We start from the raw sequence: 20338 nt of genomic DNA on the forward strand, positions 1-20338 counted from the left end.
AACCTCACAACCTCCGCATTGCATGTGCGTTGCACTACAAATTGTGCTGTGGCGATGGCCATCAACCAGGCCACTATTTTGAGTATTTATGTGTACTAAATCTATCCCTGGGAGTGTTAGCCAGCGCCACCCAGGGCCATGGTGGGTGGGTGTGAAACATTCTTTGCGCACGCGTAATGTGGAGCTTGTCGGTTCACTGCCACCGATGGAAAGTTATCTTTTCGTCCACTTTCATTTTTCATTTTCCTTATTATTTTCTGTATTTAAATTTCAACCACAGCTAATTACCCCTATGCTTTAATTTGCTTCATTGCCTGTTGGCTTTACGCGGTTGTGATTAACAGAAACCTAGCCCCTCAGTTTCCCTTCTTCTCGTTCAGTGTATGTAGACATTTCAACTCAATAATTGCGTTTGCTAGCTTGTTTTAGGATGCTTTCTGAGTGTCGTGTACTTTCACCCCAGGCAACGTTCAGGAAGACAAAGAAAAAAGTGAGGAAAACGCGCAAGCGTGAGACCTTCAAGGCGGATGACCTAGCTCCACTCCCTGGACACGAAGATGACAGAAAGGACCACGGTTCACGGTAGTGTGCTTCTGAGTTTTCTTGGATTTGAGGCAGACAAGTTTCGTGTGTAATGTAGTTTCAGCTTTTTGATGTTGCAGATTAGACCACTTATAATGTAACCACTTATAGTGCAGAACTGGTTTTAATACGGCCTTCTCCTGTATGCCCTCCCATAGAACTCCATGTGTATGCGTATTGCTTATAGTGCAGCCGTGCGACACAGAATACCTGTTATAATGTGGCTTCCGTGGGCGGGAAAATCCCGCAGACAAGTGTGTTAATGAGCGTGCTTCTCAAGGAGGTTCACCGGCCGATGGGAGGGGAGAGCAACGTGGGTGATGCAGAGGAGAAGGAGGAGATCTGGTGCTCCGCAGTAAACACGGCTTCAGTTTGCGTGCAAGTGTTGCGATACACGTCGTCGTAAAGTGCAGATATCATGCGTGCGACCTTGGCTGCTGTAAATCGTCTATGGGTACAAACATATCAAGACAAGCTTCCCGCGATGGCATGCTGCCCGACACCCCCGCCGGCTAGGCCTAACCAGCACGCCTCATCGGGAGTTTGTGTCTAAAGTTGCAGTTTGGTGCCAACTTGACAAGCGCATCAAAGTGGCTGCACCGCACTTGGGAAGTGGTGGAACCAGCTTGATAACGAAAGTGAGAGCTCGGGTGGCAACACTCAAATGGCGGCAACTTGCTCTGTCGTCACCATGTTTTCGACATTGAAACATGGTGACCATGGCGAGACATTGTCGACAATCCGCGAAATCGAATGAGACACTGTATGGCGTCCGAAATTACGCTGTGAAGTAGGCTTTGTTCATCTCTACTGCCGATATGCTGTGGTGAAGATGTGCAGTAGCAATATGCGCCAATATCGTAGCAGCTCTTCCAAGTTTTTTTTTTCACTCACACTTGACAAAACTTGCTTCAAATGAGCTTTGCTATCTTAAATTTTGAGCGAATAAATGGCAATAATAAATACTTCATGTGTTTGCCTATACTAACATGGCAGAGTGCATTTGTGTTTCAGTCTGGACATTGATCTCAGAAGTTTTAATTTTTTATCCAGTCAGCGGAAGCTTCACTGGAGGTTGACTTTGCTGATTGTGGATAATGGCCATAGTTTAGGTGCTCCCAACTGATGTCGAGGAGCCTTTTCCATGTTCTAGTTTGACAAAATGACAGTTACATATTGCTCTCTTTTCTTGTCGTAGACGGCGCCGTGAGAACAACTTCACGGAGCCCGTCTTCGTGAACCCCCAGAGCCAGCAGTTCTTTGATGAGGCCGGAAAGCTTCCCGAGGAGGAAGGTGAGCGAGTTTGTTGGGCGCTGTGTGTGCAAAAGAAGTTTTTTGCTTTGCTCACATTTGCACGTTTCTCACATTTGCACGTCTGTGCCCCCCCCCTTAGACATGGTTGGACCTGACGAAGACTTGACCGGTGTGGCAGTAGAAGAGGATGACACCGAGCAAACTTTGGAAGCTGCACTAACGAAGGCGCGGCGATTGCGCCTCGCCGAGGGCAGCTCCTTGCAGAAGGTGGGCCTCATCATAGGTTTTGTCTTGCTGCCGCTTGTTGTTAGTAACGAGTACTGGCACATATGTTCTCATTTGTGAAAAAATAATGTACCGCATGCATCTCGCACGTGAAAGGATCTCGCTAAGCATGTATGACTATTAGGAAACAAGATATTTTCATTTGGTAACGAAGTTGTCTGGCATCATCATCATTATTGTAAATTCATGACAAAGAGCAAGATGTGCTGACGTTGTGTATGGTGTTGCTCGTAAAAAGTGTGTGTACAATAGAACTGACGACCGGGCTAGTTGGTAATAACTCGTTATGAGTACGGTAGCGCAGGACGAGATGAAGACATGGAAGGAAACAAGATGGGCACCAACTCACAACTGTAACCAGTACCACACAATGCAGCTCTAACCTTGCAATGTGCATGTGCACACAAAAAGTTGATAAACACGAAAGGGAAAGCAAGGACGTGATCGATGGCCACCCAAAGCTTATACATTAGTCATTAAGTCACCCTGTAAAAGCAGATAACCATGTGAAAGCATTATATATGTTCTTACTCCTGGTACTCCCCGTGCACATGATTTTCATTGCTTGCATCAAAAGCACCATTAACTCCTTAACTGCCGTGACAAATTCCCAAAAACGTTTTAGAAGTGGAAAGAAAAAAAATTGGCAAAAGTCATCTTGTTTCCTTGTCAAAATTTTCTTGTCAAAATTACAAGAAACTCTACACATATGCATGTGCAAAAATTGCCAAAAATTCTCGGCGAGTCAACTCGTCATCGGCACCAGAGGACGCTCGTGATTGCGAGTTATCTTGTCATCATCAGTTAAGGGGTTAAAGCAGGCTGAAACGTGCTTGTTGCCCAATACTGTTTTAAAGCCAGACATCGTCACTAACTGGTGTTTATAATGCACTGCTGCTGTTATCTGCTGCTTAATGAGATTGTTTGGAGTCCACGAGTTTTTGTTGAATCTGGCTGTTGCATTAGAGATGCGTCAGGCTATTAACCGTCCATGGGCATTACCATTTGATTTTTTCTGATCTCACTGTTTAGGCAGATTTGCTAATTTAACAAACTTGTGTGACATCCAAGGAATTTACTAGAGGGTTTCATGCTTTCAATTCATCTTTTGGACATCGGTTGAGTCATTGTTATAGCTCTTTAGCCCACTGTTGATATTGTCTGTAGATTACGCTTGCTGTATTTGCACGTTAAAGAACCCCAGGTGGTCAAAATTAATCCGGAGCACTCCACTAGGGTGTGCCTCATAATCAGAATTGGTTTGTCACGTAAAACCCTAGAAAGAAGAAGACACTTACTGTATTTACTTGAAGATAGGTCGAACATGAATACTATAGGTTGACCCCTGTAAATATTGAACTTGTCGAGAAATCAATAATATGAATCAAATAGGTTGACCCATATTTTTTGTAGAAAAACGAAAAGCTTTGAACATGACACGCTCTTATTTACTGTAAGCTCGAGCGACTAAATCTTTCTAGTCAACACCACAAGCTGAATTCTTGTTAGAACTGCCAGAGAAGTCGTCCTCGGTGCCATCGAGTGCATTGGATATGCAGCATTTCTTGAAGCCAGACTGGGTTTATGGCGGGCGTGTTGGAGGAACTCTGTTAGCTTCGTACTTTTGCTAGCTTTGTTCACGAATATAGATTGAGAGTCTTCGGTCACAAATATTGTCGATAGCTCATTTTGGGTAGCTCTTCTGAAAAAATAAATAAAAAATAGGTTGACCTATATTCAAATAAATACCGTAGTTGTCTGTTGTCATATTTGAAGTCACATGATATGCTTGTAAAGGCATATAGTACCATAGTGTATGTGGTCATATGAATATGTGCTGTTTGTATTGCCCCAAGTGGGTTGAAAAGAATTGGGAGAAAATAAAGATCTTGTATGGACGTAACAAAGGGTCATGGCAGCAACTGAAGCAAACAAAAGTAACAGCTGGGACTTTCTTGTAACCACTAAAATTAAGTGTTTTCTTAGCTTTATGAGTGGCCAAGTGCGTCACATGTTCGATACTTCTGTTCTGGCCAAAATTCAATAAAAAATAAATAAAAGGGACTGTCATGTGTGCTTAGCATAGTAAATTGAACTTACAAGCCATAGGCACCATAAATATTGTAATGTTGTCTGGCATTTTTAGTCGCATCCTTTGCTGCAATTCTAGTGTCGAATGTATGCTCACGACTGTTTGAAACAATAAAATGTCTGTTCTTTGCTCATTCGAACAGATAGCGGAGTCCGCACGACTGGCACGTGACCAGGAGGACAGCGAAGGCAACGCAAACGCGGCAAAAGCCATTGTGCTTAACTCTACAGCTGAATTCTGTCGAACTCTTGGTGACATCCCCACGTATGGCATGTCTGGAAATCGTGAGGAGGAGGCCTGAGGAACTCTTGGCACGTAACCCCTTCCTATCTGCGTTTCGTGGACTGCATTGTCCCAAACTAGACTGTCCAAAGTGTTGCAAGTGACCTTTCCTTTCTGACAAGAGGCCTGACTTTCTTGCAGGACATGGACATAGACAACGAGGAGGAAGATCAGGGTGCGGGGGATGCGGCGAATCGTGGTGCTTGGAATGAAGTAGACATCGAAGAAAAACCAGTGGAAATCAAGGTCCCACGTTTCGTACCCATCTTTGATCCATTTGTCGTTAGTTTGAGCAGAGAGCGTAATATTCACTAGGGGAATGTGTGGGGTGTGTCTGGAAAGTCAGGGCCTGTCTGTAATTTTTTTATAACTCCAGAAATGATGCTTACGTTTAACTGAAACAAATTTTATCATGAGCAAGAGGAATTACGAATTCTGGCTGCAGATAGTTGCAAGATGACAGCAAAAGGCGGCGTCAAGATTAGGCCTCATTCACACGGCTGTTGGCTGCTCTGTCTTGTCACCATCACAGCGTTGGATTCGGTCAAGGGATTTGGTTTTCAGGCCAGTCTCTCTTTAAAAGGGACAGCCTGCAAATTAGTCTAGTGCTCTACGTTTTGGTTGGTGCACTGGTGACAGAGCCCCGTCCCATCAGAAACTGACCAATCAGTGAACTCCTGGATATTGCCAGCTACCACTGAGAGATCCTGTCATCACTTGTTTGAACACAATCCGTCACATTCTTTTTTCCTCGGACAGCACTGGTACTTCACTTACATTAGCTGTGTGAATAAGGCCTTGCTGAGTCTCCAACTGGTGTGATCACTTGGTGTGTGTCAATGTGTTCTACATGATGCTGTAGCCCCAATTTGACACTATGCAACTATTCCTTGTGGGATTGGCTGAGTTAACAAGCTCTGTTAACCCTTTATTGATGAGTATTGCCTACAGGCAACATACCAGTAAAAAAAAAAAAAATTGTTCTTGCTGAGTTTTGGTATTGAGTATGAAGTTTCTGGATAAGTGTCTTTGGCCAACACTGAACGACAGGTAGCAAGCCTCATATGTTGGTTTAGAGCAGGAACACTGAACAAGGAAGAAGAAATTTGGCATGCAACTTGCTGTCTTTTGAAAGCGCGGTCAGAGGAGACAGACTGATGCAAGATATCCAGCTGAAGTGGTGTCACACATGTGATGTAAAGCAAATGAAAAGTACACTTATGGTTCACATATGACGAGAGGTGTCTATACAAATTCCAAATGAAGCCTTAGGTGGCTTGAGGGGAAGCCCACTTCCAGTTGTCTGCCTGGGGTTTCCCTCCTGTTGCCGGAAAAGTTCTGTAAAATATAGTTTCTTTGTTGAATATGCTTATTCTCAGTGTTTTGCACATTTAAATAGAAATAAATATTTTTTTTCAGTTATTCATTTGTGCCATCAATAAAGGGTTAAAGTAAGCAACAGACTATAAATCATGAAAGGTGGTAATGCAAAATGTCCTTGCAAGTGTTCTGCTGCATTTTATGTGACAATCCAAGAATGCTGCGCATAAAAATTTGCACAGACTTGTGAGCAGTGCGGGGGCTTACATAGAATCTTATGTGACATGAAAATAATGTTTGTTATGCGGGATAAAATCTTCTGCGCCAGTATGTATTGCACGTAGAGTGTGACTTATAATTATGTGGGTTATTGGAATATTCATAATGGTGTGGCAGCACTGCATGGAGGAAAACACAAGGCAAGAAGTTACAGGACATGTGCCAAACATCTTTGTCTGTGTAGTGCTTCCATGCCACCGTGAAAGTTCACCAAATCGCCCAGTTTTCCGTTCCACTAAAATTTTTAGACGTGTTCTTATCTTACAGACACCCTACAGATGTAGTGGGACTTGTACAGTGACATGTGGCCTAAGTGTGATGCCTTTGGTCGTGAATATTATTTCTGGCGTCCTTGTTTTCAGGATCGTGAGAAAGAGCCCATTTTAGAAGAGGAACCTGACCTCTCAATTGGCATCTCGGGCGCGCTGAGGCTGGCAGTAAAGAAGGGTAAGGTTGTGAAAAGTGCATTAGCTGAGCTGTTTTCTATGAGGTGTACTTGACGTTCCACATCTCTTGGGATGTCTCTATTGAGAGTTGTGCACACTCGTAGGAGCTGCACCTGTATGTGAACTGCACAATCTGACTGCTGCAAAGAGTGACGGCATGGCATTACTGCAAAAGTCACTTGCATGAAACTGCGTCAATCAGCACTGTCTGTACCTTGGTTGTGTGAAGCTGGTTTCATTTCATTCGATTTATCAACCCTAAGTTCCCAAAAGCGGGCATTTCATTGAGAAGGGCGTAATCTGAATACAAAATAAAAATAAATAAGCAGACTTCAGCTATAAAGCAACCAAGTTTGAAGGCTTGGAAACATCGCTTTCTAGGAGAGTTACATTGATTGAAAAAAAAAAAAAATTGCCTCTTGTTGCAACTGTGATAGTAAGGTGTGACTCTGAAGTTGATAGCACAGTTGGCATATTTTGTGATTTCTCGGTTATGCCAAGGACACGGACTTTACATGCTCAGAGAGTGCAAGATAAAATGTGAATGCAAGAGTGATGTGGCTACAGTGGTATAAAGATTAAGGAAAGTCAGATTGTTAATTTTTCTGGTCCTGGAAAGGGGTTGATTCTGTGGGATATGCTCTGCATGTGTTTGTGCTCCCCACAAATGTGAAGTGATTCCTTCAGACGCACTCCCACAATGCAAGCTGTCTACTGTGTTGCGATGCCTTTCTTGCATCGCTTCACTAGTGACTCATAGTATGTGATCTTGCATGGTTACCCATCTATCCCTGGGGAAAAGCGCACAGAGACGGACATGACGTGATTTGTTCACGAAAGCTTGGAAGCAAGAGTAACACATGCAGTGATTCAGTGTTACAGAAAACGCATTAGCACATAGCAAGCAGCTTTATAGGCCGCAGCTGATTGCCACCGGGTGAGTCCAGGGCTGGTAAGCCTACAAGAACAGGGATTGACTTAGAATGGCAGTTAAGGAAGAGTTTGGGTGATTGTTAAAATGCAATTTTCACTACTGTTCGGACTGAAAGGGGGAAAAAACAAGTTCATCCACATGAGTGTAGCACGAAGCAACAAAGGAAACCCAAATGGTTCCCTTTCATGAAGGCTTCTCGACCTTGTGGGCTTCTGCCTTATTCACTGACGTTTTGCTTCGAGTTTTTGGTGAACTCGGCCTCGCTCTGGTGATCTGCTAGCCTCTTGGTTAGCTCGGATGGTAGAGTGACTGCCCGGAAAGACGGTCCTGAATTCGATCCACGGACTGGGATGAATTTTTCTTCAATTTCAAAGCTTTATTTCTGAGAAATCCTATTGTGTCTCCTCTGTATCTTTGTGCTATACATTCGGCTGGATTACAATTTGTCCCTTTCATGAACCTCTCTCCACCTTGTGGGCATTTGTGGAACGGATTTGCCACTACTGTGAATGTGTCACCCGCTGCCTCAGTGAAAGCATTGAGGTTGATCTCACTTTCTTAGATAGCACCATGGGCGTTGGCAGCATTTTGTGTTGTGGGGGGGCAAGTGGCCCTTTTGCACCCCCTCTGCCGACACCCATGGATAGCACTAAACGTTTAGCCATAGTGTGAGTGAGAGTGGCAAAAGAGCATTAAGGAGCCTTTTGTGCAATCATGTTGGTTATTGTATCCGGTTATAGTGTCGAGGTTCGACTGCACTGGGGGCTTATGAGCTCAACTGAAATGCCTTCTTGAGCAAACCTTGTTGAGATTAGCCCCTGTATTTTGTAGTTCCATATTTTGCTTTAGCAGTGCAAAACAAAGACTTGCCATAACGCTCTCTTCTTGCCACTGTAGCATTTGTGTTGATGAAATGAGATGTCCTACAGGCTACATCGAGACAGGGGAGAAGACGATCGTGGAAAGCAAGAAGCACAGTGACCTACACGCAAAGTCGTACACCATTGAGGAGAAGTACTAGTAAGTACTCTGCTCGACCTTATTCATATTGCGACGGCTACTCCCCGCCTAAGCCCTTACCTGCCTTACCTTACCACTGTGACATGCTGTCTCCACCATAGCACGCACCGGGACAGTGCTTTTCTTTCCAGGGATAGTGTTGCGGCTACTCAAGACCATTGCGATGATCCTTAAGGGGCCATCAAGACGATTGACTGAACATTTGAGCTGCTTCGAAGCCTGTGCTTTTGTGCTGTGTAGTTTAATCAGTGGCGACCAGCGACTGCCGTCTAAATACTCGTAACAATATTTGAAACGGCATGAATAGTTGAGAACAAGCCAAGCTGGCTGGGAAGATAAAGGAGAGTGTACAAAGCACAGACTTCAAACCTCATTGATAGAAAAAAAAATTTAATTCTGGGGTTTTACATGCCAAAACCACGATTTGATTATGAGGCACGCTGTAGTGAGGGACTCCGGATTAATTGTGACCGCCTGGGGTTCTTTAACGTGCACCCAAATGCACGGCAAACGGGCGTTTTTGCATTTCGCCGCCATTGAAATGCGGCCGCCACGACCGGGATCGATCCCGCGCCCTCGGGCTTGGTTGCGCAACACTATAGCCACTATGTTGCCACAGCGAGTTCATTGATAGAATCAACAGCAAACCTATGCCGGGTTTCCCGGCTAACATGGAGCTAGTTTAAATCGAAACAAAACAAAGCCTTTTGTGCAACCTAATAAATAGGCCTCCACTATCTCTTGTGTTCCTTTTATTCAAGTAACCAGTACTGATTAATTAATAACTTCACTATAACTGTATGGCAGCAATGTTAGTATAAGGTTTGTAGAGCACGTTTGAAAGCATCACTGCCAAATGTTTCCAGCGTGTTGCCTTTTGTGTAGCTTTTTTTTTTCTTCTGCATTTAACAGAAAGCTTCTGTGGTGTATAAGCAGTTGGCTGAGGCAGCTTTTTAAGCGTTTTGGGGGGCTTTCTTTTAAGCATCGAATAAGTGACACAAACAGTAAATGTCACAAGCAGCTGAGAGTGATGTTTCCAGTGGGCTGCACAAACCTTATTTGACATTGTGGTCATAATGTTAATAACTAAATGTTTGGTAACTAATTTGTCCTAATTACTGAATAAGAATGCAATAAAATACTGCAGCCTTCTTCAGAAGGTTGCTAACGGCATACAGCTGGTTTCATCTGCACAAACCTGACAGACTATGTGTTTCCATTGCCTTCAACCTCCGCTCCATCTTTGTAGCCCCAAAATATCTTTTCTCTGACGGGACATACGGTATTCCTATTAAGTTTACAAGCCTTGAGCACTGATTAGCTTCAGTTGTGCATTTGCAACATGTACCAATGAGTAAATATTTGAAATGGTAAATAGTGTATCTAAAGAGTTTGCTTATGACCAACCTGCCAGTGTCACCTGAAACATCCGGTTTGGGACTGTTCACGGTAGGTTTTTGCATAGGCTGTGAGCCTTTGAAAGAATGACCATGGCCATGTTTCCATGGTTACGCTGGGAGCAGAAAGGCAACCATTTTTGTTATAGCAGTGTTGTGGGCTGCCTTCACTAGGGTTTCGCTTGATGTGCGTGATTACTTGGCATATGAGGGCAAACTACGGGGCAGCTCGTTTTATGCTGAATACCATAGAATGCAAGCTCTTTATTTTGTTGAAAGAAACGGGCTTGGACAAGCGGCTGTGACAGTGATGTCACGTACCACGCAAAAGTGACGAACTGTAACTGACGATGTGTGTGCTGTGCTATGTGCTCTCTCTCCCCCTCTCTCCTCCCCAGCTTTCATTCTCCCCCATCCCGCTCCCAAGTGTAGGGTAGCAAACCGGTTGTGCTAATCTGGTTAACCTCCCTGCCTTTCCTTCTCCACTCTTTCTTTCCTTCCGCTTTATTTTGTTTGTGTATCAGCTACTTACCTCCACATTTTTCACAACCGTGAACCATCTCATGGAGCCACTTTTCCTGCTTTTTTTTTTTCACATTGAAAGTAAATTGCGTGTTGTTCATTAAAACTACCATTTATCAACGTCGGTCTATTTAAGCCACTTGCATTATTTTAATCACGGGTGCAGAATCCTAATTTGCTACTCAAAGCTGCGCATGTGGCGCAATAAATTCAAATTTCGCGCGCCTTGCATCGCCACCGCTCGTAGCGCCCTCTCGCGTAATTGAACGCCTATGTGATGGCATCGATCCGCTTGGTTTTCACTATTTGTAGGCGTACTTGGTATTACTAGTATTGCTAAACACTTGTACAGCGATAGGCTGGATACGAGTCCGCAATTTTCGGCATGGCCGCGACGGAACTGTTGTAACAGCGATGGTACGCATCGCATTTTGAAGGCGGCTGCGCGACTCGCGCAGACATTTCGGCGGAAATAGTATTAAAAAAAATGTGGTTAAGTGCCGCGAAGTAGGCGGCTGTGCCTTAACCGTATGTGTGTTGAGGCCCAGAGGCCATTCCGTCCTTATCAAGGGGAGTGCTAACCGTCTCTCCTTTTATACAACACGGTATAAGTGCGTCGTTTGCAGCCTTATATAGCACCCGTATTGCGACCGCCCGATAGTCGACCTCACGTTCGTTGTGGCGAAATGAAAGTAAAGTTAAGTGAACTATATAGGGTTTAGGATGCTGCAGAGATTTGTGTAACTTCTGTGCATCGATCTCTTAGTCGAAAATTAGGATACCTGCTCGTTTAGTGCCACAAGCAGGAATAGTAGCTGTTGGTGGGAGGCCTGTCCGCGTGAATTATCGGAGCGAGTTGATCGGGTTGCGCAAGCAACTAAATAGAGAATGCACTGCTTGTACTGTGATGACATATTGGGATTATTAAATGATCTTTAAACTGTATGACATGCCATATTATAGCTGGCGGCGTTTTTTTTTTTTTTTTTTTTTTTTTTTTTTTTGTTGTGCTACCGCGATGCGCAGAGCCATGCCGCAGATGCACTGCGCATGCATAAAGCGAGCGTCGTGTTTCAAGGCGTTTAATGTCGTTTAAGCGCGTTATGAAAAGCTTCTATTTACCGTATTAATGATTAATAAATAACCATTGACTTCACTTCTTAGTTTAACTTGTGAAGGATGCAGTGCATAGTGACCAATTGATTAAACTTTTTATATCGTCAAGAGTCACCTCCAGAGCTTTGGAGTTCCGCATTCAGGAGTTCCCAATGCGTCGCCAAAGGCGCGAATTTTAAATGTTGCTCGGTTTGAACATGTACTTGCTAGACGGCGCTAACTCTCGGTCGTTAGCACGATGAGCCAGTTCGCGCAGCTGCAGCACTTATGCCATGTTTCGTGAACTTTATGCATTGCGAAGAGAAAGCTTTACAAGTAATTATACCCCGCTAGATAATAAGGGATAATGTCAATAATAAGTTCACAGGCAGCCAACAAGGAAAGCATAAGGAAAGTTAACTGTACATTTAACTGTTTAATTAATCACTTTACTGCTTTAAATTTCCATTTTCTTTATTAAAAGGAAGCTTTTGCTCTGGGGCTCCCATCTAAATACACGGGAACGGAGATTTGATTAGTTCGTTGCGTTTAAAAGGACAAGTTAAAATTTAGTGACTGTTGGAAATGAAATTTTTAGTTAGGGCCGGCAATTCTTAACTAAAAATTGTTGGAAATCGTAATTTTCAGAAACGAAACTATTAAGTTCACAATTCTGTAACTCGGCGATGAAAAGTGATGTCACAATTCTGTAAACTGTATCTACTAGTAAATCTAAATCGAACAAAATTGATTTATTATAAATGGCTCTCAAATATGCCACTAATATGTGAGCAAGATTTTTGCAAAATCCTCGCACATATTGTAACAAAATCACGTAAGATATCAATTGATATATCAAATTTGTCCACCTTAGATGCTCCAACTGATGCAATTTACGGAACTGCGATATCTATTTTTGTTGCAGAGTTACGGATTTGTAAACGTCATGCTTCTATTTTTTTAAGTTACCATTGCTCGGCAGATTCTAAAAAATTCCAAGTGCTAAATCAAAATTCTGCTGCTCAAAGTTGCTAGAATTTAACTTTCTCTTATAGACGCAACAAATTTCATTCAAATCGGTCCAGGCCTCTAAACGCGTTTCTGTGTTTTACATGTATTTGGATAGGTGGTTTCGAAGTAGGGGCCTGAGCTAAAGCTTCCTCTTAAGTGTATTGAGGTTATCATTAATCTAACATGTTTTTTAGCTACACAGATAGCCAAAAATAATAAAACAGATAATTTCCCCTATCTTTTCCTGGGCTTCATTGACTTCTTACAATTGCTACTCAAGATCGAGTCCCTTGGTTCCCTTATTCTTCTTAGTCAGTTTAATTTGTTTCTTAACAACACCCTCCTATTCTTGTTTTCCCATATTCCAAGCATAAGGTCAGCATTTGGATTAAGAAGAGCTGAGTGCCTGAGTTGTTGCACACAATGGTAATTATCTTTGTCTTGGTTTTTTTGTGTCCATGCAGTGATGACGACAAATCGAACCGCCGAGAGCGTTACTTTGGCCCTGTATCAGACTTCAAGGAGAAGGATTCATACAAGCCGGATGTGAAGCTCGAGTACATTGATGATGGCGGGCGGATACTGAATGCAAAGGAGGCCTTCCGCTACCTGTCACACAAGTTCCATGGCAAGGGCTCAGGAAAGAACAAGGTCGACAAGCGGGCAAAGAAAGTCGACCAAGCTGTGGTATGGCATTCTGTACAGAGGTGTTGTGTTACTACTTTGTGTGTGAGCTTTCTCAAGAAAAGCTTGATATTGGGCCATATGTTCAAATCTGAATTGTGGCAAGCAGCTGCTTGCATAGCTGCATTAAAGGGACACTAAAGGAAAATATTAAATTGAAGTTGATTCGATAGCTTATCTGCCTAGAAGTCTATCATTTTCTGGGCACCAATATGTTGCCAATATTGCGCTAATATGCCTTAGGTTGCATAGAAAAGGGCAGCTGAACATCTTGAATTGCCTGTCTCACGCCTCGGCTCCGTCTCCCGGTTAGTGGGCGGCACCAGCCGCCTGGTGCCCCGACGTCACACCATTGGTCACATGAGAAGAGTACCATACCCCATGACAGGTGGCGCCACTCTGATTTTCCATTTTCGTCATTTTCTCGCTTACAAAAGCTCTGCTCTCGCTATGAGTGACGAATCCGTTATTGAAGAAGCTTAGTGTTTTAATCTGGCGCGACTTAATATGGCCCTTTAGTGCCCCTTAAATATGAATGGAGCACATGCTCAAGGTGGCTGCATGGAGTGGCCACAGTTTGAAAAGGAAGTGTTTGTAGCCAAGATAAGGCCCATATCAAAAAGTAAATAAAATGTGTTGCCAACATTAACATATTCCATGAAGTTGTGACATTGGCATGATCTTCTTTCCATTGTCCTTTGCTCATTTGAAGTTTTTTGTAAACTTGCATCTGGTCAATGTTTAAGGGCAGTGTTATGTTATCTGCACCAATAACTGCTGAAGAATGTAGGTTGTCATTGCTCTTACTGTCAGATTTCACATATGATTTCCTTGTTTATTCATAACTGCATCTCTGTAGAGGAACAACTATCACTTTATCATGGGTGACACTTTACCTCATCATTGTTGGTTGTGTCTGTCAGCTCTTTGCTGATGTTATAGATGAATAGAATTTTTATTATGTTAGCAAATACATTATTATTTTTCTTGTGTTTTGCTACCGCTTATAATTTGGAAACACATTGTGATGTCTAAGGCCATATGAATCCAACAGACAGGGAAGTAAAAGTAAGCTTAGGAGGAAAGCAGTTTTTTTTAATCATGGGACTGTACAATTAGTAACAGATTAGGGTTAACCTAATGGTGAATGCCACATTGTTTATGGAAGAAAAGACAACTTTGCCACTGGTGGGAGCCATACTCAATAACTCAAAGTTAAACCTCCTCCCCCCCAAGCACATGCAAAAAATAAAAGTATAGGAAAGGGAATAAATTTTCTCTTTTCTTTCCGTGATTTCCACCTGAGTTGGGTTCACATAGTTGTTACTAAAAAATTAAGCCTCTCGGCTTGCTGTGTTCTTCTCACTTGTGATGTGCTGAATCTATTCTTCACATTGATGCCTCCTGTAGAAATTGAAGCAGATGAGCTCAACTGACACCCCTCTGAGCACACTCAAGTTGCTTCAAGAGAAGCAGAAAGAGTTGCAAAGTCCATACATCCTGCTAAGTGGAGGATCGAAAGCCTTAAACCAGTGAGTCTCCTTTGATACGCAAGAAACAGTTTCTTTCAATTAATGTGTCTAAGTGTAGACAGTGCTGATTTAAATCTCCTTCCATTCTTATTTTTGCAGGAGCTCCCTGATGAAGCCAAAGTAACCGCCTGGATCAGTTTTATCCCTTACGTTGTAAATAAAGGACCATACAACATGAGGTGTCTTTGTGCTATCGAAATAAAGACTGAACATCTGGATGTTTTCCTGATACGGAACGAAATTTATTTTATGCGTACCTTTTATACATACAATCAGCCACTTATGAGGGCCAAGATAAGATACAATGAAATATAACTGTGTAGCTATTGATATTGCAAAAGAAAAGAGACTCCTAAGAAAGGACACATGTTGTATACACACCAGTGTTGTATGGAACGGCATTCCTGGAACTAGTTCCTTCTGGGAGGAATGGAGGAATGCCACCGTTCTGTTAAGGGTTGGTGGAACTGTAACGGTAACTCGTTACAGTTCTGAATTTGCGCAACGATGCTTAACGGTTTTCCGAGTGTGAGTGGAAACAGCGATAAGCATGGAAAACAACATTTTCCGGTGCAGTCACTATTTTCTTTTGATCGAGGGGTAGCGCGCGGGCTAACGCTTTTATTTTATATGCTTGGATGAACTAGACCGAACAAAAGAAAGTGTGCATGGGAGCTGAACTTGAGTGGGCTTTGAGTGCTGCCTGATCGATCCGTGTTCATGTCATTCACGCCCTGCGTTAGACACTTTCATGTTAGCGAAGCATTAAGCCTGTTACACTTATCACGTTAATCTGAAATAACAAATTTCCTGCGCGCTTTGAGTTTTACTTACTCCACTATGAACAAAAATTTAGGGGAGGCAGAGGAATGTCAAGCCGCAGGCGGCGCTAAGCTGGGACCGCTGACCGCTGTGCCATCTGCATCCTCGCAGCAGAGGTACTGGGAGTGCTCGTGTGCTGCCGAACATATTCTGGACGCTCGCCCACGTGCAGTGTCAACACCTAAATATTCTTACACCATGCATGGGGGCGATCCCCTCTCCCATGCACAGAACATAGCGGCCCCACTCATTACACGCCTCTACCTCATTCCGGATCATTTTCGGATCGGTGCTAAAAATTCCGCACACAGATAGAAATGGGACGAGTGTGTGCATAAAGCTTGGGGGCACTGTTGCTCCTTACCATGCCTTCGTGTCGTCGAAGAGCTTCTCATTTCTGGTACTGGACCGAATCGTCGACCACGCTGCGCGGAAGAAAAGCATTCCGAAAGTATTGCGACTTGCTTTCGGTATTGTGACTTTTTTCGGTTTCTTTCCCTTGTTCCTGACTTTCATTATGTTAATAAACTTCAGAAGAGCTTGCTGCATGGCCAGTCGCCTAGCTGAGGCTCACCTACCCCGTGGTAACACGTGCTGCTTGCTGCGGAGAGCCCGTCCTAACGTCTCGGCAATTTTCAGAATAGATGGGTGTCGGGAGACGTGACACTTTCAAATCACTCGGAGCTACTGACCCTTATTTTACTGCGAACTACGGATGCTGTCATTTTCACAAAGGCTTCTAAGCAGGAGGCAGCCCTGCTTCGGACTGTCTTCTTCATCAATTCCCGAGTGTGATCAAATAACTATATGCCTCCTGATGACTACAATACCACGACCACAAGTTACTTCCAAACATCTCTTGAAGCAAGTCGGACAGCAGGTCACCGAAAGTGAGTGAAACTTGTTCTAGCACAAAGCTTCATTCCTGTATTTTTATATCTAGAATAATTTAGCATGCCCATAACGCCGAAAGCGCGATTGAGTGATAGGTAACTTGCAAAATAGTGCCCGCCCTCTTCTGTACGTAGCCGTGGTCGTACCACTCACTAGAAGATCTGGCTTGGAAACAACGGTTATCTCGACTGTTACCTGGGCTACAACAAGTCTGGCCTGCAAACAAGACATACGATAGTGTGCTGTCTTCTTTTTGTTCGGCCCTGTTTTTGGCGCTGTTCGTTTGTCCAAGTCATGTGCCAGCTAGGTCATCAATATACATGATATAAATGCATCAATTCGTGAACAAAAAATTTTGTGTTTTTAATGTCGTTTTTAAAAATAGCATAAGTATGGTAGCATAATTTGATGTGAAGTGGCTGTGGGCCTTAAGGCTCATTCACACCGGCGGCTGACAGTGGTCGCGCGACCACGTTGGTCGCAAAGCGACCATTTTGGGCCAGTCGCTCACTGCTCGATTTTTCAGTCGCGCGAGCGTGGTCGCAAAGCTGCTCAACCAATCAGCGCCGCGCCGAAAGTGATGTGTGTCGTCGTCCACGCCAAATGCAATGTCCGCGTCACGATATGCAGGCTACAGGCCGGTAATTAGTGTCTTGTCTTGTGATTCTGGGACGCAGCAGTTGCAGCAACGTGTCGAATGTACGCGGTCGCATTCGCTGGAAGCTAAACAGGAAAAGAAAGCACAACACAAACCCTTTTTCCAGCTGCCGTTCGTTGGATGAGCACGCCACCCAAAGATGAACAGCGGGTGAACAGCTTTGCTTTAATATTATGCACCGAATAACACGAAATGCGAACTAGAAATTGCAACTTGCTCTCGTTAATACTCGTTGTCATGCGCAAAAAGTTCGGGCAGGAGGCGGCTTGCGTGGCCGGTCACTTCACGCGAGCGGAGGCACGGGCGCACCCACGAGCGTCGCGTTTTCTTCGGAGGCTTCCGCGCTGCCACAGCTGACACCCCGGCGGAGCACATCAGCACAGGGACGACGCCTTCCTTTTCGCTCGAATTAAAATCCAGCCATCGCTCGAATCGAAATCCATGGCTGTTGCCGGAACGCGAAACCAATTTACACAGTGCCAACGAAGTGCGCGCTAACTGCGTAGATCCGTAGAATTCTCGCTGAAGAACGAGCATGACCGGGATTGCGACTTGCAGGTCGCGCTCAGCCGGGCTTGCCGGTGTGAACATCAGTCGCCTTCGGTCGCTTTTTGTTCGCGAGTCGCAAATGGTCGCGCGACCTCCTCAAGTCGCCAGTGTGAATGAGCCTTTAGGAATGAAAAACTTTTGTCATGAGTTAAGAAAAGTTGTTTCGGCAACGCAAAAACGTGCATCTTCGTTCTCCTCCCGGAGCCCCGGAGCCTTGCGGCCCGGCGGACGCGCGCGGTCGCTCGGGCGGCGCGGAGTAAAACACTCCCCCTCCCTCCCGATCGTAGTGCGCGACTGGAAGACGGCGCGCTTCTTTCTCGCTTCCCGCCCTTGTGTGCGCGAGATTGAGTCACAAAACACCTATTATATATATATATATATATATATATATATATATATATATTGTAAGCACTATTAACGTACTTCGTCCTTTTCATTTGTACATAGCCATCATCACCTTCCCTGTTCTTCTACTTCTTCGCGCATGAGCTGGGGCGTTTGCTTTTTGGAATAAAAAGCGCGACGACGCCTGCCCATCCTGTGGGCATACCTCCACTCTAGCACACATGCTCTGGGAGTGCGGGTCGAGATACCCCAAGTTCAGCAAGGATGAGTGGGACTCGCTTCTGCGTAGCCCCGCTCTAGACAAGCAAATCCTGGCTGTCCGGTGTGCCCGCGACCGGGCTGGTGGGCTAGACCTGCCGGTCCCGACGTGGGACTAGCCGGGTGCGCGACGAGTTCGCGTCCTCGCCGGACCTGTAATAAAAGTTATTTCACTCACTCACTCACTCAAAAAGCGCTTGACAGCTCGGTCGGTCTTGGTCTTATAAAGTGGTGGAGGTACGTCAAGACCCCGACGTCCTCTCGCGTTCCCGTCCTCCCTGGAGCTACGTTCCGGTCGCCGCCTGCGCCCGGTTACCCCTACTATGATGGACACTTCCAACCCCGGCTCTTCCGGCGCCTCTAACCCTACCGCACAAACGACTCCGCCTGCGGTTCCCTCTTGGACTGTGACGTGCCCTCAACGCGATCCCCCTGTCTTTGCGGGACGCCGCGGTGATGACGTCGACGATTGGATCGACAACTACGACCGCGTGAGTTCTTGCAATAAGTGGACTGATACCCAGAAATTGCGGCACGTCGCATTCTACTTGACCGGTGTTGCACAGACGTGGTATTTCAATCATGAATCCGACATCTCGGATTGGTCCAAGTTTACCGCCAAGCTGCGGCAAGTATTCGCTTCCTCGTCTAGCCGTGCAGAAGTCGCCAAGCAGAAGCTGGGCACGCGCCTCCAACTTCCGGAAGAGTCGTACACCTCATACATAGAGGATGTCTTGGCTCTGTGCCGCCGTGCGAACCCTAGCATGACGGAAGCCGAACGCGTGCGACACATATTAAAAGGCATTGGGTCTGTCGCGTTCAACGCCTTAATCGTGCAAAATCCGGCTTCTGTCCAAGACATCACTGCCACGTGTCAGCGCCTGGACGAGATGCAGTCTCTTCGTCTTCAACATGACAGTAGCGATCCTCAGGTTCCCCATTCTTCAGATCTCCGTGCTCTCATCCGCACCATCATCCGCGAGGAGCTTCAAATATTAGACCTGAGGCGTTCACCTACTGCCTGTGCCCCAACCCCCACCTTCGACTTGCGCGAGGTCGTAAAGCAGGAGTTGACAGCGATGACTACACCCACGACGCATCTTGCTCCGGTAGCGCGCCCCTCACCTACCTACGCGGATGTTGCTTCGCTCCCCACCCCTACCGTGACCTCCGTGCCTCCTGACGTTACCTATGACCATTTGGCCTCGATGGGAACCAGAGCACTTGCTGCGCCATCCTACCCTCAGTGGCGTCCACCTCGTCCGGTTTGTTTTTACTGTGGTATACGCGGCCATATATCTCGCTTCTGCCGCCGTCGCCAGCAGGATGAAAGACGAGGCTATGCTGAGCACGAGAGAGACCGCACTCGCCGACCAGACTCCTACTATCCCGGTTCGTACTCGTTCACCGTCTCCTCCTGTTGCTACCAATCTGCCTCATAGTTCCCGTTCGGCCAGACGTCGTTCTCCTTCGCCTTACCGGCGCTCTACATCGCCGCTTCGTCCCACTTCCCATCTTGCCGACCAGCACTCGGAAAACTAACTGTTGCAGTTTTTGGAGGGGAAACTGCTTCCTATCGGTCTTCAAAAATTCCTCCTGTTCGCCCGGCCAACATGCTTTATGTAACTGTTGAAGGTGTTCCCGCGTCTGCTCTCATCGATACCGGTGCCGCCGTTTCTGTTCTTCGTAGTGATCTGTGTTCACGGCTCCGGAAAAGTGAAAACGCCTTATCTTGGACCTATTTTGCTTGGTGCTAATAATGCATTCATACACCCCGACGGACAGTGTACTGCTCGTGTTTTCATCGACGGCATTCGCCACCACATTGAGTTTATCGTGCTTCCAACGTGTATCCATGAACTTATCTTGGGTTGGGACTTCCTACATTCTGCTTCAGCCGTCATTTCATGTAGAGAGGAAGTTGTCCACATCGCGGATACAGCGCTTGCACCTGTTACAGATTCTTCACCTTCATGCGTGAACTTGGCCATTGATGAAGACTCCGTCCTGCGTCCTGGTCACGAAGACGTTGTATCCGTAACATCCCGGCAGATCGCCGACGGAGACGCTCTAGTCG

The 20338-nt window shown here is 45.3% G+C and overlaps 1 protein-coding gene and 1 non-coding gene across 2 annotated transcripts in view; one reads left to right on the top strand and one right to left on the bottom strand.

Moving 5' to 3' along the window:
* LOC119458692 (U4/U6.U5 tri-snRNP-associated protein 1) overlaps positions 1-14964 on the top strand; it is a 36182-nt gene extending 21218 nt beyond the window's left edge. The window contains 10 exon segments of the mRNA XM_037719318.2: positions 464-582; positions 1781-1875; positions 1976-2103; positions 4356-4524; positions 4650-4741; positions 6457-6541; positions 8404-8494; positions 12984-13206; positions 14614-14735; positions 14835-14964. Of these exon segments, the coding sequence (XP_037575246.1) occupies positions 464-582; positions 1781-1875; positions 1976-2103; positions 4356-4524; positions 4650-4741; positions 6457-6541; positions 8404-8494; positions 12984-13206; positions 14614-14735; positions 14835-14859 (1149 nt within the window). The 3' untranslated portion in view covers positions 14860-14964.
* Positions 10895-11017, bottom strand: LOC119459815 (U6atac minor spliceosomal RNA). The gene has a single exon (XR_005193816.1). It is a non-coding gene; the product is annotated as a U6atac minor spliceosomal RNA (small nuclear RNA).
* Positions 14965-20338: the final 5374 nt, after the last annotated feature.

This window comes from Dermacentor silvarum, chromosome 7, assembly GCF_013339745.2.
Source record: "Dermacentor silvarum isolate Dsil-2018 chromosome 7, BIME_Dsil_1.4, whole genome shotgun sequence".
Taxonomy (NCBI): domain Eukaryota; kingdom Metazoa; phylum Arthropoda; class Arachnida; order Ixodida; family Ixodidae; genus Dermacentor; species Dermacentor silvarum.